Raw genomic sequence first — 14,633 nt, 5'->3', positions numbered from 1 at the left:
ATTTGCAAGCCTATACTTCATACTCAGTTTAATGCATCATCAAATCTTTTTCAAGTCACAACAAAATCTGCAGTCACTATCTAAAAATATGCACGGAATAAATTATAATTTTTGCTGACAAATGACCATAACAAGGTAAATCAACCTAGGTTTCTATAGCTGAGTAGTCAAAGAGGTAAATCAGTTGAAATTATCTGTAATTGATGGGTTCAAGTCAACAGTCTAAATAACTTGGCTGAGGTTGTTGTATAAATCTTCAAACATATGTCATGTCAGGGATGGTGATGAAGGGCGAATCATGTGGAGAACAGCCAGGAAAACAAACTTGTTAATAAAGATACCACTTGGTCTTATTAACTTGATGATCTTTATTAATGAAGTCCACAAAATTGTGGCGTTGAGAATTTCGATGTTCCATGTTGTGTTGGCAAGCCATTCACGTAAAGTCATAGCTTGCTTCTAATACATTAACAGTTTGGTTCCTTTTTAAGGAAGATTTGATAAATAATCACCAAAAATTAATGATCCCAATTAAAGCCCTCAATCTCTTCCATCGTCGTCTCTACCAGAACAAACATACAATGGTCTTGCTCCCGAAGGAATCCCTTGATCTGTTCCTGGTCCCAACTGGCCTCCTCGTCATGTTTGCTTATCATCTCATCTTGCTCTATAGATACCTCCACACCCCTCACACCACCGTCATCGGCTTCGAGAACAATGACAAGAGAGCTTGGGTCGAAAAAGTCATGCAGGTGAACCCTCACTTTCTGCAAATTTCTTCATTTTTTGTTTCTGCGTTGAACATATCATATAAAAAATATAAATGTGCAGTCTAACTGTCAGACGGCTTGCTACTGTGCTAAAAACTATAACTACTAGCAAATACACAATTTTAATTTTTAGACTGGACTATTTACAGGCCTTTATCCAACAATCCTCTAACCATTCTCATGATGCTGAACTTGGCCGTTGCAGGCCTGTTATGTGTGCACGTGAGTATAAGAAAATAAAATTAAACTTGGTCATTACCAGAGCCAAGATATTAAACTTGACCAACTTCTGATTTTTTAGTCACATAATGTTGATTTAGTCTTTACCGACCGATGTCCAACACTAACTATTAGTTACATCAGTTATCAATTTGAATCTCTGTGTCACCCGATAAACTGAGAAAAGCATATCATTCAATTTTGTGAACTATTGATTAAAGTAGATTCCGCGTGGTGCAGGCGGAGAACAAGAACGTGAGCACAGCTCTAGATGTTTTGGCATATAACAACACGGGGGCTACGTTCATGGCGACAGTTTGTTTAACGTTAAGCTCTCTGATTGGGACATGGATGGCGAATAATTCCAGCATTTTCATCAGCGACTTAATCTACGGCGACACGCGGGCGGCGACCATGGGGGTGAAGTACATAAGCTTACTCGTGTGTTTCTTGGTGGGATTTTCTTGCTTCGTCCAAGCATCAAGGAACTTCATTCATGCTAATTATCTGATCAGCATGCCGGACAGCGACATTCCGATCAGCTACGTTGAATCGGCGGTGATCAGGGGAGGTGAATTCTGGTCGCTTGGGCTTAGAGCTCTATATTTCGCCGTAACTTTATTGTTCTGGTTTTTTGGTCCGATTCCCATGTTTGGTACCTCAATGGGTATGGTTTTGTTGCTGCATTATCTGGACCGGAATACGACGCCGTTGCATCGCCACCGATCTTCCGACAAAGGAAAGCAACCGTTGATGAGTGTTGAGGAAGCCGTGTTTGGTTATAGATGAATTGTTGCCTAAATCTCGGCGATCACACTTCTTTCGTATCTTGCTTTGCAGTCTTCTTTTTTTTTTAATGGAAGTTTATACATGGGCTGAATATATCTTGAGGCCCACATGAAAGCCCAATTACATGCCATGGAATTTTTTTTTTCTGCATTAGAATTCTCAACATACAATAGACTAATCATAAGTCCTAAAAAAAAAAAAAAAAAGTCCTCAGAACTCCTACGTATTCCACAAGATATTAGATTAGGTAGTTCTCAATTGCACCTTTACTTATCCCGTATACACTCTGCACACATAGAATCTTTATCGTCTTAACTTAATTTTTAAATTTTGAATATTTACTCGATTTTTGGAGCAAGATTTTAAAGATGACATTTTAATGAATGAGTTAAATTCCGGACAAATTGTATTCTTGATGGGAGTGGTAGAGGGATAGGTAGAACGTACGTAGAATACTAGTGTAGAATGTAGAAGGCAGATGGGCAAAGGGGGGACAGCATAAATAAAGTACATAATTGATGTGATTCAGTAAAGTTTCACCAATACCTATAAAAGAGGGAAATTATTTTCTGAATCTTATAATTACTACCATTATTACTCTCAAGATATCAAAGCTGAAAAGGAGGGGTAAAACTAAAACAAACAAGTTAGCTAGGACCTAGGGTCAAAGTGTCAGGCTATACCTATGTAGGCTAATGGCGTTACGGCTTAGGCTGACCACTTTTAGAAATGGTGGGGGGACTGGTTGCCCTAACCAAATTTTCTTGTCCTACTGTATGCGGGTTAGATGACCCTGTTAAATGCTCTTTCAAATGTCAAGATTTTGCCACTTTCAGCTTCATTTCTTGGCTGACCCTCTACCTGCTTCTTCCTCATCATATTTGTTTTAAGAAGAAAACAAATAGGTATGTGAAAATGGATTCGGAAAAGGCTTTTTAGTATACAACTTTAGACACAGTTAAATTACTTAATCAATCGAAAATAATCATTTCATTACTAATAGTCGCAACATGAATTTGTTATTTTTAAAGAATGACATCTCAGAGAAGTTCTGTATTTCTCAACCTACTTTACATAATACTTGGCTTATATATCATATTCATTGTTTGTTTAATTTGGATTTAGGAACGTAAATACGTAGAATAAAACCGTTGTACATCATAATAATAATGAAGAGATGGACCGTGGTCCATCATGCCGCCTAATGCAAGCATAAACACGTTAGTACATTCGGAGCCACAACCCCAACGACGAATAACTCGTTAACCAACAACCACATCGTACTAATAACTAGGAAGCCTAAGTACATTCATTCCTAACTAGAAAATAAGAATTCCTTTAATAAAAAACTAGAAAATAAGAAGAAATGGCAGCTGATGAGTTATCTTGATTTACGGGGTTTGGATTGTCGCTGAACTGGTCGGCTGTGATGTGTTGAGGAGAGGGCACGTGGACGGTGGTGAGAGAGGTATGTGATGTGACAAGAATGGAGGGGGAGGGGGCCTGTTCATTGGGCATGCATGCATATAGGATATTGTAGTAGTAGTAGTAGGGCTTGGGAAGCGTGCAAGTGATGGATCAGATGACATGACTAATATTATATTGATGTATATGTACCATAAAAAGGATGAAAGTTTTTTGGGATCTTTTTCTTTTTTAATTGTATAGTTTATAAATTTTATTTTATCACTCTTACTCTCTAATTCAACAAAATATAATTAGATTATTTTTATAATGTTGTGTCAAAACAAGAATTTAAAATATGAGTGGAAATTATATACTCGATGATAATTTTTTAAAGATATTTGAAATATAAACTCTAGAGTGTTAATATTATTATGTGTAAGAAAGTTGAAGATATAAAGCAAACACAAAACCATATAATTTCCCCATCCTTTTACTTTATTGAGTGGGTGCAACACTTGAACCAAAAGCCAGAGCGATCAGATGAGATCAGAAGAGCTGAACATAAGCCAGCGAAAAAGTCGAGCGCTCTCTCTGCCAACACTGGATCATATTTTGGCCCTTCACCACTCGCTTCACAGGAGCGTTGTAAACACGCATCGGCACAGTAAAAAAAACCAAAGGACAATAACTATTTTTGAGGATAAAATTAAAACAACTAATTAACTGTAGTTATTCTCGACTCCAATCACAAGTTAACAGCCTAGGTGTTGGTGAAGTAGATTTGGGTTGAATGCAATGATTAGATTCTATGTTAAATGTTTCCTTAATCATCAGAGTATGGTAAAAGAGAGGGAGATTAGGTAGAAAGAGCTTTGCGGCCATGGCATGCTGTTGGTCGTGATTATGGGAGGATTTTACCATAATCACAAGACACCACACCTGTAAATTTGTGTTTAAGTTTAGTGCTCCAAACACCATCCATCTCATCTAAACATTCAAGAGCTTCAATTATGCTGCCCCAAAAAAGTCGATATACATTAATTACTGCAAATTATTAGCGTCTAACGTTCTCCAGATAAGGCCCTTTCTTTAGACACCTAACTAATTGACCAAATTTTCTTTCTTATATCAAAATCAAACCGCATATTTTTCTGGGTAATAAAAGAAATTCATAGTCATTATCAGAAAGTGTGTACTTGTGTGGACTCACTCCTACCTAATAACCTGCAATAGTTAGGGTGCATTTGGTTCATGCGGTCAGACACAATGAATAGGAATAAAAATCATATACGTTATTTGTTTGTCAACTTTTTAAAACTCATTATTATCTAATTTAAATATGTATCATTTTATTAATTCAGTCTTATCCCTCCTTGGCCTCCTTACCCATCTTTCCACACTTTATCGACTTTCTCACTGTGTTGACTACTCACTTAATCATTACTCTTAAAAAAAATATTTATTCTGATTATAAAGTCATACATAATCAAGCATCAATATTTGTAATCATTCCAATTTTATGTATCTATTTGATATACTTAGCTTATAAGTTAGTTTAAAGCTAAAAACTATTAGTGATTAACTTATTTTGAAACGCTACTTAAACTCTGATTGGTAAAGCATATTTTAGAGCTTATAGCTCATTTTAAGTTTCATATAAGCTATAAGACCTGTTTGGTAAAGCATCGGAAGTTTAAAATAATAGCTTATTTTGAAATACTACCACACAAGCAGTGTTTCAAAATAAGCTAGTGTTTGTTAACATTTTTTTTCATTTTTATCTTTATTAATTTACAAAAAGTGACATCATCCATCATTCATTTTCCAAAATCCTAATATTTTAGTTTTTTTTTTTAATATCATTTTACACTTATAAGCTAATTCAACAATCAACTTTGTCAAATTAAACATTTTAAGCTAGTTTTTCAATTGGGCGTGCCAAACAGAGTCTTAGAGCAGCATTTCAATATATGGTCTATTTGGTATAGCTTATTTTAGACCTTAAAGCTTATTTTAAGCTATAAATGAGTTCGATTTGGTAAAGGATCGGGAGTTTAAAAATAAGCAAATGGCTTAACAACTTTTTTTTTCTTACATTTTTATCTTTATTAATTTAAAAAATGGTGTCATCTACCGTTCATATATATCTTTGAATAATTAATTTTACCAAACAATTTAATTTCAGTTAGTTAGTTTATTAGTTACTAATTTTTAAGCTTTCAACTATGTGTGCCAAACAATAGACTATTTTTAAGCTCATTTAATCACATTCATCATTTATTAAAAAAAATACATCCTTACTTGTTTTTATTTTTAAAATATCATTTTTTTACATATAATATTATAAAATTTCTCTTAATAATCAAATAAACATATTAATAATAATTAAATGCTAAATTAATCCTATACCAAAACAAACTTAAAACATTATATTGCATGACAAAATATATTTATATTTATATTTTTCTTTATTTGGTAGGCCGGGACCATTACTGCCTTTATTTATTTGGCATTATCCAACAAAGAAAAATATCACTTTTTTTTCTATAACCAACTTTGACGTACTTTGTTTGCTATATTTAGATACTATAATTACTAGGTTGGTGCTTAAGCAATTTAGCAATGATTTCATATTTAGGAGATGACCTAAAAATCATAATACATGCACCATTACAGCAAACGACAATAACAGCAATTCGTAATTAATCACCGGTCAACAACATAATTATAACTTTAAGATAAGATTAACCCAGAAACATGATATAGACTAAACAGCATTATGGCACGGGTAATACCAATTTTTGTTAGGTTAATTTCGCAACGTTACACGTGACCATGCACTCCAATCCTAATTCTCATCATTACCTATTACAAAAAGGACACCTACTTTTTCTACGCTAAATCATTTCATTCTTCAATTATTTCTTAAAGATATGAGCATGTATTGTAATATTGTATGATGTTTGAATTCGAATATGAATGTTAATTTAATTCGAAATTAATAAATATTCTATATATATATATATATATATATATATATATATATATATATATATATATATATATATATATATATGATAGGGATAAATTCCCGGTCTACGACTCCCGGTCTCCCGGACTATTTTCTACAATAAGAGGCGGTCTTGACCCTTCAGGACCCCCTTCCCGGTCAGTCCTGACCGGGCAGTGTTGGACTAGCCGGGCAGTATTGTGTCCCGGGCTAAGTATAGGCCCCCGTGGTGATTCGAACCAATAACCTCCTAAACCCGCGCACTTACTCGTGGGCGGATTGGGCCGACACACCGACCGGTGCATGCTCGCCACGCGTCCCACATGCCGCTAGACTGGAATCCTTCACTAGAACCCCTATAAAAGGCGCATTTATTGCAGCCTAAAGGACTTTTGGCTATTTCCTTCATTACAGTAGCTAAAGAGACCGGAAACCTCTGACTCACTGTCACGTAGCTCGGTCTCGCTTAGGATATTTCTGCTTGTACCCGGTTCAGTATAAATACAGTATATTTGACCCGTATTTTACTCTATCAATATATATATATATATATATATATATATATATATATATATATATNCTATATTTTTCTCTATATATATATATATATATATATATATATATATATATATATATATATATATATATATATTAAATTAATGGTTTAAAGTTATCGGGTGCCCTGGATAGAAGATGGACTACGCCTGTCACTGAATGTTGGATTTAGCACTTACCACTATACTCGCGATTGGATGCTAAACTTGTCACCCAATGTTAGACTGGACCTTTTAGACTTCTAACCTGTCACCCAATGTTAGACTAGACCTGTTAGACTTCTGACCTCTGCTTACTAACACTTGCCGGCCTCCTAGACTTGTTCATAACTACTTTCTCAATCTACTTAAGCACAAAGAGTCAATATCGTTTTCACTAAGGTTTGAACTCACTCCTTTCATATGGGATTGTAATCGGGTGCCATCAGACCACAAAGTCCTGACAAGTAAGAGCAATTAATCAAATTTGAAGTTATAACATCAGTAATCGCGATTAACGTTTGTAATTGAGAAAGAATGGGGGATGAGGTGAGGTGAGGTAGAAAGGTAGCGGAGCGTGAGAAGAAAGCGAGTGGGAATAGATTGGGAAATGGATATTTGAATGGTAACCCGATTTGTCCGGGTTATATACGAACCTAGATGAAGGCGAAGGTAGAATAGGCACAGCACCTAAACAATGGGGCCTGATAAGGACTTTTCCTTTTTTCATCACTTGCCACCTTTTGTCCAGACACTGACCAACTTCACTTTTACATCTTTTTATTTTTACCAATAAAATTCGGTAATTTTCTTGTCCTCTTCTCTTTTTACCAACCAACTTGCCTTAACAAGATGGACCACTTTTTTTTTATTATTATTTTATTTTTTGAGTAATATTCTTTCGATACTTAGAGAGTTAGATATTCAAACTCCTAATCTCATTCCAATTCATAGCTATTAAGGAGTATTATTTTTTTAAATTATATTATAAAATCTATTAATCCAAAATGAGTAACTGTGGTATTAATATCAGAAGTAGCAGGGTTTAGAAAAGAGTGACATAGCACGTATTATTGTACAATTATGGCAACCCTCATTTATGGAGGGCAACAGCCGTCATTTGTTGTTGAGACTATTCACCACTATTTCTGCTCATGCTCATGCTGCCATCAACCACAAAATAAAACTTGCAACCAAATAAAAAAATAATTGCCAATCGTGCCCACGGTATTAATTTCCTCTCATTCATGCATACATGAGTACACAAATCACCATACCCCACCTCAATTTACACCACAAAATTATTGAAAGCGTAAATAAATTTCGAGTATCCAACTTTTACTGTATCAATTGAAACTTTTCTAGAGCTAGTGTGGTTGGACCCTATCGTTTGCAGCTCTTCTACTAAAGCATGCTATCTAGTTAACTTTTTTTTGGAGATTGAGAAACTTAAAGATACTGAGATTGATAAGTAATCGTAAACCTGAACAGAAATTAACAATAAACAATAAATAAGTTGGATGAGAAAACATTCAAAAGAAAACCTCAAAATCAAGAAAGAATGTCTTGAGTGTCCCAACAAATAAGCAAACAAATTGGTATTTAAAGGGGGGATTGTTTCTTGGTAATATTATTTAGTCAGCGCTAAGACATTGAGAAAAACAATTGGTGTAAAGGGACATGGAGGAGATTTGTTGAATGGGTGGGGGACAGAATAGACATCCGCCCGAAAATGCAGGGCGCCTTTACACATCCCCACCACCACACTGCACTGCGCACCGCTCCCTCTCTCTCTGTATCTAAATCCCAATCTATACGTACAATCTCTTCAATACATATTGATATTTACTTACACTCCCCTGTATCTATAGCCACACACATAGCAGAGCATTGCAGCTCTCTGCTCTCTTTTCCGCTTGCAGCTTCTGCTCATACACAGTTTTGTATGTACAGGCGACATCTGTATCTGTATCTACATGCGTCCTTTCCAGGGAGGCATACATAATAATAACTCTGCTCTCAGTGTAAAAGAGGCTATCGCAAAGTGTGATCTGATTTTACTTTCTAGAGAGAGAGATAGAGAAAGAGAGAGAAACGAACATCTTTTTGCAATGCGGTGACTCCAGCTTGTGTGCACGCCTGTATGGATATGATATGATGATAGTATGTTGTGTGTATAGGTAGGGTGTAGGGTTATTTAGAGAGAGAGGTGGTGGTTTGTTCGATTGGTGGTGAGTTTTAGGGTTTTAGAGATGATGTCTGGACTAATCGATCTGAACACGGTGAGCAATGGCGACGCCGGAGATGAGACGACGACGACGTCGTCGTCCTCGGCGAATTCCGAATTGACGGCGTCCTCTGGGACGGCCGTGGCGTCGGTTTGTATGGAGCTCTGGCACGCATGTGCCGGACCGTTGATTTCTCTGCCAAAGAAAGGAAGCGCCGTAGTGTATCTACCACAGGGCCACCTGGAGCACCTCTGCGACTACACCGCCGTAGCCTATGACCTCCCTCCTCACGTCTTTTGCCGCGTTGTCGACGTCAAGCTCCAGGTGAAACTTATACAATTTTTTTTGTACTTTTTGGAAAATTTATATTAGCATATTATCGTGCAGGTGAAATTTTTTGTGAAGTAATTGATCGTAAATATGTCTCCATTTAAATGTAGGCAGAGTTAGCTACTGATGAGGTCTATGCCCATGTGTCGCTGGTTCCGGACAATCAGGTATGGCAAAGCATGTTGTCCTTATGAATTGTGTAGACTATGCTCATCTTTATTTCATAAATTTCATTTATTGATGATGTGAAGACTGTAGAGTGGATTTTTAGCATCTTTAGAAAATTTTCCTTCTTAGTGGTATTGAAAGTCAGCATTCTGGGCTGTATTTATATGGAAACCTTATTGGGTACTTCTCCTGATATTGAGGACTAAGAAAGGCAGTATTTTTTTTTTTATATCCAAAATATTTCCATCCTGTATGCCACTTAAGGTTGTTTATATTTCTTTCATTCCTTGATTTTTGAGGAGAATGAAAATGATAGTTTCCTGTTTTTTGAGAGTGGCCTGGCTGCTGATTTTTACCAACAGTTTCTTCTGGCTGTTTTTATCATTGTTTCTCGGAGATGTTATTTCTAAATTATTATTGAAATTAAGAAATTCTTTAATATCGTGTACTGGTTTTTGTCTTAACTGTCGCCTTTAGCAGATTGAGCAGAAATGGAGTAATGGAGAAACTGAGGTGGATAATGGGGAAGATGATAATGAAGGTATTGGAAAATCAACTGCACCACATATGTTCTGCAAGACACTCACGGCTTCAGATACTAGCACTCATGGTGGTTTCTCTGTCCCTCGTCGAGCTGCTGAAGATTGCTTTCCTCCTTTGGTAGTGTTAATAAGAGTTTGCTTCAGTTTCCATTCTTAGCCAGATATGTTAATTAGCTATGTGAAGATTAATGTTTATTTATTTAATTTAAGGACAAAACATGTGTGTGCATGCTTATTTTATTTTTACATTTTCTTTGGAGTTGAGGTTCTCTCTGAGGGCCCTTGTTTTATGTCTCTGGTAGGATTACAAACAACAGAGGCCATCACAGGAGCTTGTAGCAAGAGATCTGCATGGGATAGAGTGGAAATTTAGACACATCTACCGAGGTATTTACTATCTCTAATTGTACTATTATTATAATTCAAGTTCCTAGAACAAATGCATAGCTAAGTCTTGGTATCAACACTTCAACTCTTGGTTCTAACTATTTCTTGCACAGGTCAGCCACGAAGACATTTACTTACAACAGGTTGGAGTGCATTTGTCAATAAGAAGAAGCTGGTTTCTGGAGATGCTGTGCTTTTCCTAAGGTGTGAATTGATGAATTATGATAAACTCCAATATACATGTTTTACTTTCTTATATCTCATCATTTATGGCAGGAGTGGTGATGGGGAACTTAGGCTTGGGGTTAGAAGAACAGATCAAGCTAAAAGTGGTACTCCCTATCTAGCCCCATTTAGCCAACACATGAACATCAGTGGTATTGCGGATGTTGTCAATGCAATATCTACTAAGGGTGTTTTCCACATCTGTTACAACCCGAGGTATTAAGGCCATTAGAAATTACTTTCCATGGACTAAATGCTGTTTCAAAATGATTGTTATAGCTGATTTGATGGATATTTCAAAATTGTGATCATATCCTATTTCAGTCGGCTGCTCATGCCACTAAAATTCCAATGAGAACATCGTAATAAGATGATTTCTAGATTGATCATATTTAAATAGTTATAATATGTATTTTAATTCATATCAATCTTTTATTTTCAATATTTTACAGCAATCTGTTCTTTTTAAATTTTATTTTATTCGTTCCTGCTTTTGCCCTCGTTTCATGTGTCCTGCTGAATCTGATTTTGTGTTCATTTACAGGCATAGTTCATCAGAATTTATTGTGCCTTACCACAAATTCTCAAGAAGTCTCGTACATTCTTTTTCAGCTGGAATGACGTTTAAGATGCGTCATGAAACAGAAGATACTGCAGAGAGGTTGGTTCATGTTTCATTGTTTGTTTCATCTAAGTCAAATAAGTATAAAGCCAGTATCTTATTCATATATTTGTCAGGTACACTGGGCTCATACTTGGGGTTAGTGATATAGATCCTGTTCGATGGCCTGGTTCAAAATGGAGGAGCCTATTGGTATGTACTTTTGCATAGTACAAATTTTAATTGTAATGGCATACATAGCTTGACCCTAGAAATATTCCATGGGATGTTTGTGGGGTTGAGTGGATGAGGAACTAAGCAATGCAAAGGATTGAATTTTTGTCCACTCCTAAAAAATGATTTTATCTCTATGTTCCTTTTCATATCTTTAATCTGCTATTGAATTATCTTTACAAATGAATTGCAAAGAAGAAAATGAACTTGGTGCAAATGTTCCGTATGACCAATGTGCTTGATGCTGTGAGGCAGGGGAAATAATCCCCTGCCCATATGATGCAGTTCTTAGATGTTTGAATTTTTATGTTCAGTCTATACGGCTCAAGTTGTTGCTGCACATATGTTAGACTATTTTACTTGGGAGTACTTTTTATGAAATATAAAGAAGAAACATTGAAAATGAATGATGATGATTTGAGGCTCCTCATCATATTGGGAAGTTTTAGATCTACACTTGGAGAATTACTAGTCTTGAGCTGATAACTTTCCATTGAGATTAGCAATGCTTGATAACTGGACAATTGTCAGATGCTTGTTTTTGAAAATTTTGAAGTCCTTAGTGTTCATGTAAGGTTAATAATAATAATAATAATAGATTGAATCTTATGGTCAGCTTTTCAAAGAGTTGTTTGATGAAACTCACTTTGTTTGTCATGTTGGCTGTCTGCTTTTAGGTCAGGTGGGATGATCTCGATTCTACTAGACACAATAGGGTTTCACCATGGGAGATTGAACCTTCTGGAGCACTTCCTGGACCAAGCAGCATGGTTGTACCTGCTGCAAAGAGGACCAGGGTTGGCTTGCCAAATGTGAAGGCTGATTTTTCGATTCCTGGAGGTCTGAATTGTCCTTGTTGCCAGAGTTGCAAATTAATTGCACATTGTTTCTGTAATGAATTCTAACTATTCACTTCTTGCAGATAGGATGGCTGTATCAGAGAATGGAGACCCTTCCAGGTTCCAGGTCTTGCAAGGTCAAGAAGTTATGGGGTTGAACACTACGTGTGATGGAATTGATCGTTTCCCACCCAGAATAAGATATTTTCCTGATTCTGATGATTTCAGGATTTCTGGAATGAGCAGAGGCATTATACCCCAATTTGCAGACCCATTTGAATCTCATGAAAGGACTGGCTTTGTTGAATCACAACGATTCAATAAGGTCTTGCAAGGTCAAGAAACTTTTCCTAACACACTATATGGCAAGAGTGTTACTGGCCCGGTGCAGCCTACCCATGGTTCTGGAATTGTTGGTGGTATTCATGTGCGAAGTCACTTGAGCACGAGGTCTACACCACCAATTCAAGATTGTATTGCTCAAAGAAATCCATCTACACCTATTGTTCAAGTGTCATCTCCGCCTTCTGTGCTAATGTTCCAGCAAGCAAACTCTCCTGCTAAATTTCAACCATTGTACAATCATAACCTGGGGAAGCTCGACAATGGCAACCCGGCTGCAAAGTATGAAAGACAACTACCATCTTGTCCACCTTTTGAAGATGGTCCTAGAGTAGAAGATCTACAAAGAATCAGTTCCTTTTCTTCCCATAAAGAACATAAGCTACTGGGATTTTCACATCTTCTTGGGTCTCAGACCTCAGTCAAAGGCAATCAAAACTTAGTTTCTTCCATGTGCAACAGCAATTGCAGAATATTTGGGTTTCCCTTAAATGAGGGAAGAAGTGCTATAACTAAAGACAACAATCCAATTCAAGCTACAACCTCACATGGCCATGAGATCACTCCTTTTCCTTGCAGTGAAGGACAGTTACATTTAAGACCTCCACTGATTACTAGTGTTGCGGGAAGCAACTATACCAATGTAAATGATCTCTATCCTGCAAGAGATGCTCTTCTTGATATAGCTCTCTAATAGCTTAATTGATACTAGCAGAAAACAGAATGGAAGCTTACTCAAGTATATGAGTGAAACTTATCACTTTTTTAGGGATGCAATGATACCGATGGTGAGTGACAGTAGAATGGTTTCCTAAGCCAAAAATGGTTGAAGAGTGTTTTGCAAGTGTGATGGGGATGATCTGGTGCTCTAAGAAGCATGCACATGTAAGTACTTTTTTTGTTTTTTTGAGAAAAACAGAAGTTGCCATTTTTCTCTTATCTATCTGATTAGAAAGAATCGATAATATACAAAATTCTTTTGATACTCACAAGTCACATCTTTCGTCTTATGATGTCTAATCGAAACTTTTTTTCATTTCCTTCATGGCCAGATAATATAACAAGTGAAGGAAAGTGTGGTTGCAGTGAGTGAGTACTGAGTAACAAGGTTGCTGACAATGAATCTGAGACTTGCTGGTATGATAATTTTATCATAGCTTTAAGATGTCTTTCCTGTGTAACTACTTTTTATTTTTATTTTTGTGATGTGAATTAACTCCTAGAGTCTTGAAAAGAATGTTGTTAAAATGTAGTGTGGTACCCGTGGAATTGTACCTTTCCCTCTTTCAACAAAAAGTGTATTTTCTCCATAAATTTTTGTGCATTTTCCTATTGACATCCACTGGAAAATATTCCTTCCAATCAAACAGAGCAATCTTTTTCCACCCTTTTGTCGGCTGAGAATTCTCTGCATCTGTGCATCAAGTTCAAGAAAACGAAATCCAAGTCATGCTGGACACCAATAGTCCCATCAATGCAAGTCAACCCCCACAATGACAAAGTGTGCACTTTGAAAAAAAAAACATGCGACTCTAAAGGTCTTTTGTCTCTTCCTCTTCTGTTAAGGAAAGTGCACAGAAAGAATGTGGCTACCTAGTATATTCTAAGAACACGAAAATGGTACGAAATTCAGGTATCTTCCAATCTTGATCTGTGGAGAAATTGTCTGAAAACTGGTATGAATATTGTGTAAATTGATGTTTGACCTCCATATATATTCATGTAAATGATGATGAATCTGCGTATACTACATGGTCAGAAGAAACTTAACGTACATCAGCTCTGGTCCATTCAACCTCAATATGAAAGTCACAGAGTTGAACAGGACTTGATGCAGTATTTGATCGGAAAAAACTCCGAAACTACTACTTATATCACAAGTTAATTTATTTGTTAAACCTTTTTTTATTCTTTCTTTCAAGAAGATGAGTAGTGTATTACGGAGTATATTTTAATATTATAATAATTTTTTGTGTATATAAATTTCAATGCAATGAATATGTCAGCAA

General features: G+C 36.2%; 2 protein-coding genes across 3 annotated transcripts; both read left to right on the top strand.

Moving 5' to 3' along the window:
- Positions 1-516: 516 nt before the first annotated feature.
- Positions 517-1,908, top strand: LOC116030788. The gene is made up of 2 exons (XM_031273126.1): positions 517-752; positions 1,230-1,908. The coding sequence occupies exons 1-2, from the start codon at positions 522-524 to the stop codon at positions 1,776-1,778; spliced, it is 780 nt and encodes a 259-aa protein (XP_031128986.1). The 5' UTR covers positions 517-521; the 3' UTR covers positions 1,779-1,908.
- A 6,528-nt stretch (positions 1,909-8,436) lies between these two features.
- Positions 8,437-14,337, top strand: LOC116030323 (auxin response factor 3-like). 2 transcript variants are annotated; one of them, XM_031272546.1, is made up of 12 exons: positions 8,437-9,280; positions 9,397-9,453; positions 9,935-10,114; positions 10,299-10,383; positions 10,497-10,587; positions 10,660-10,824; positions 11,153-11,269; positions 11,347-11,422; positions 12,121-12,283; positions 12,366-13,509; positions 13,677-13,761; positions 13,995-14,337. In XM_031272546.1, exons 1-10 carry the CDS (start codon positions 8,981-8,983, stop codon positions 13,316-13,318), a joined length of 2,187 nt encoding a protein of 728 aa, XP_031128406.1. In that variant the 5' UTR covers positions 8,437-8,980; the 3' UTR covers positions 13,319-13,509; positions 13,677-13,761; positions 13,995-14,337. The 2 variants fall into 2 exon arrangements, with proteins under 2 accessions (XP_031128406.1, XP_031128405.1); XM_031272545.1 differs by lacking the exon at positions 13,995-14,337 and having other exon boundaries at positions 13,677-13,960.
- The last annotated feature ends 296 nt before the right edge of the window (positions 14,338-14,633 follow it).

The sequence above is a fragment of the Ipomoea triloba genome, chromosome 9 (assembly GCF_003576645.1).
Source record: "Ipomoea triloba cultivar NCNSP0323 chromosome 9, ASM357664v1".
Classification (NCBI taxonomy): domain Eukaryota; kingdom Viridiplantae; phylum Streptophyta; class Magnoliopsida; order Solanales; family Convolvulaceae; genus Ipomoea; species Ipomoea triloba.
The sequence above is the reverse complement of the archived record's forward strand: the minus strand, read 5'-3'. Positions and strand labels throughout refer to the sequence as shown.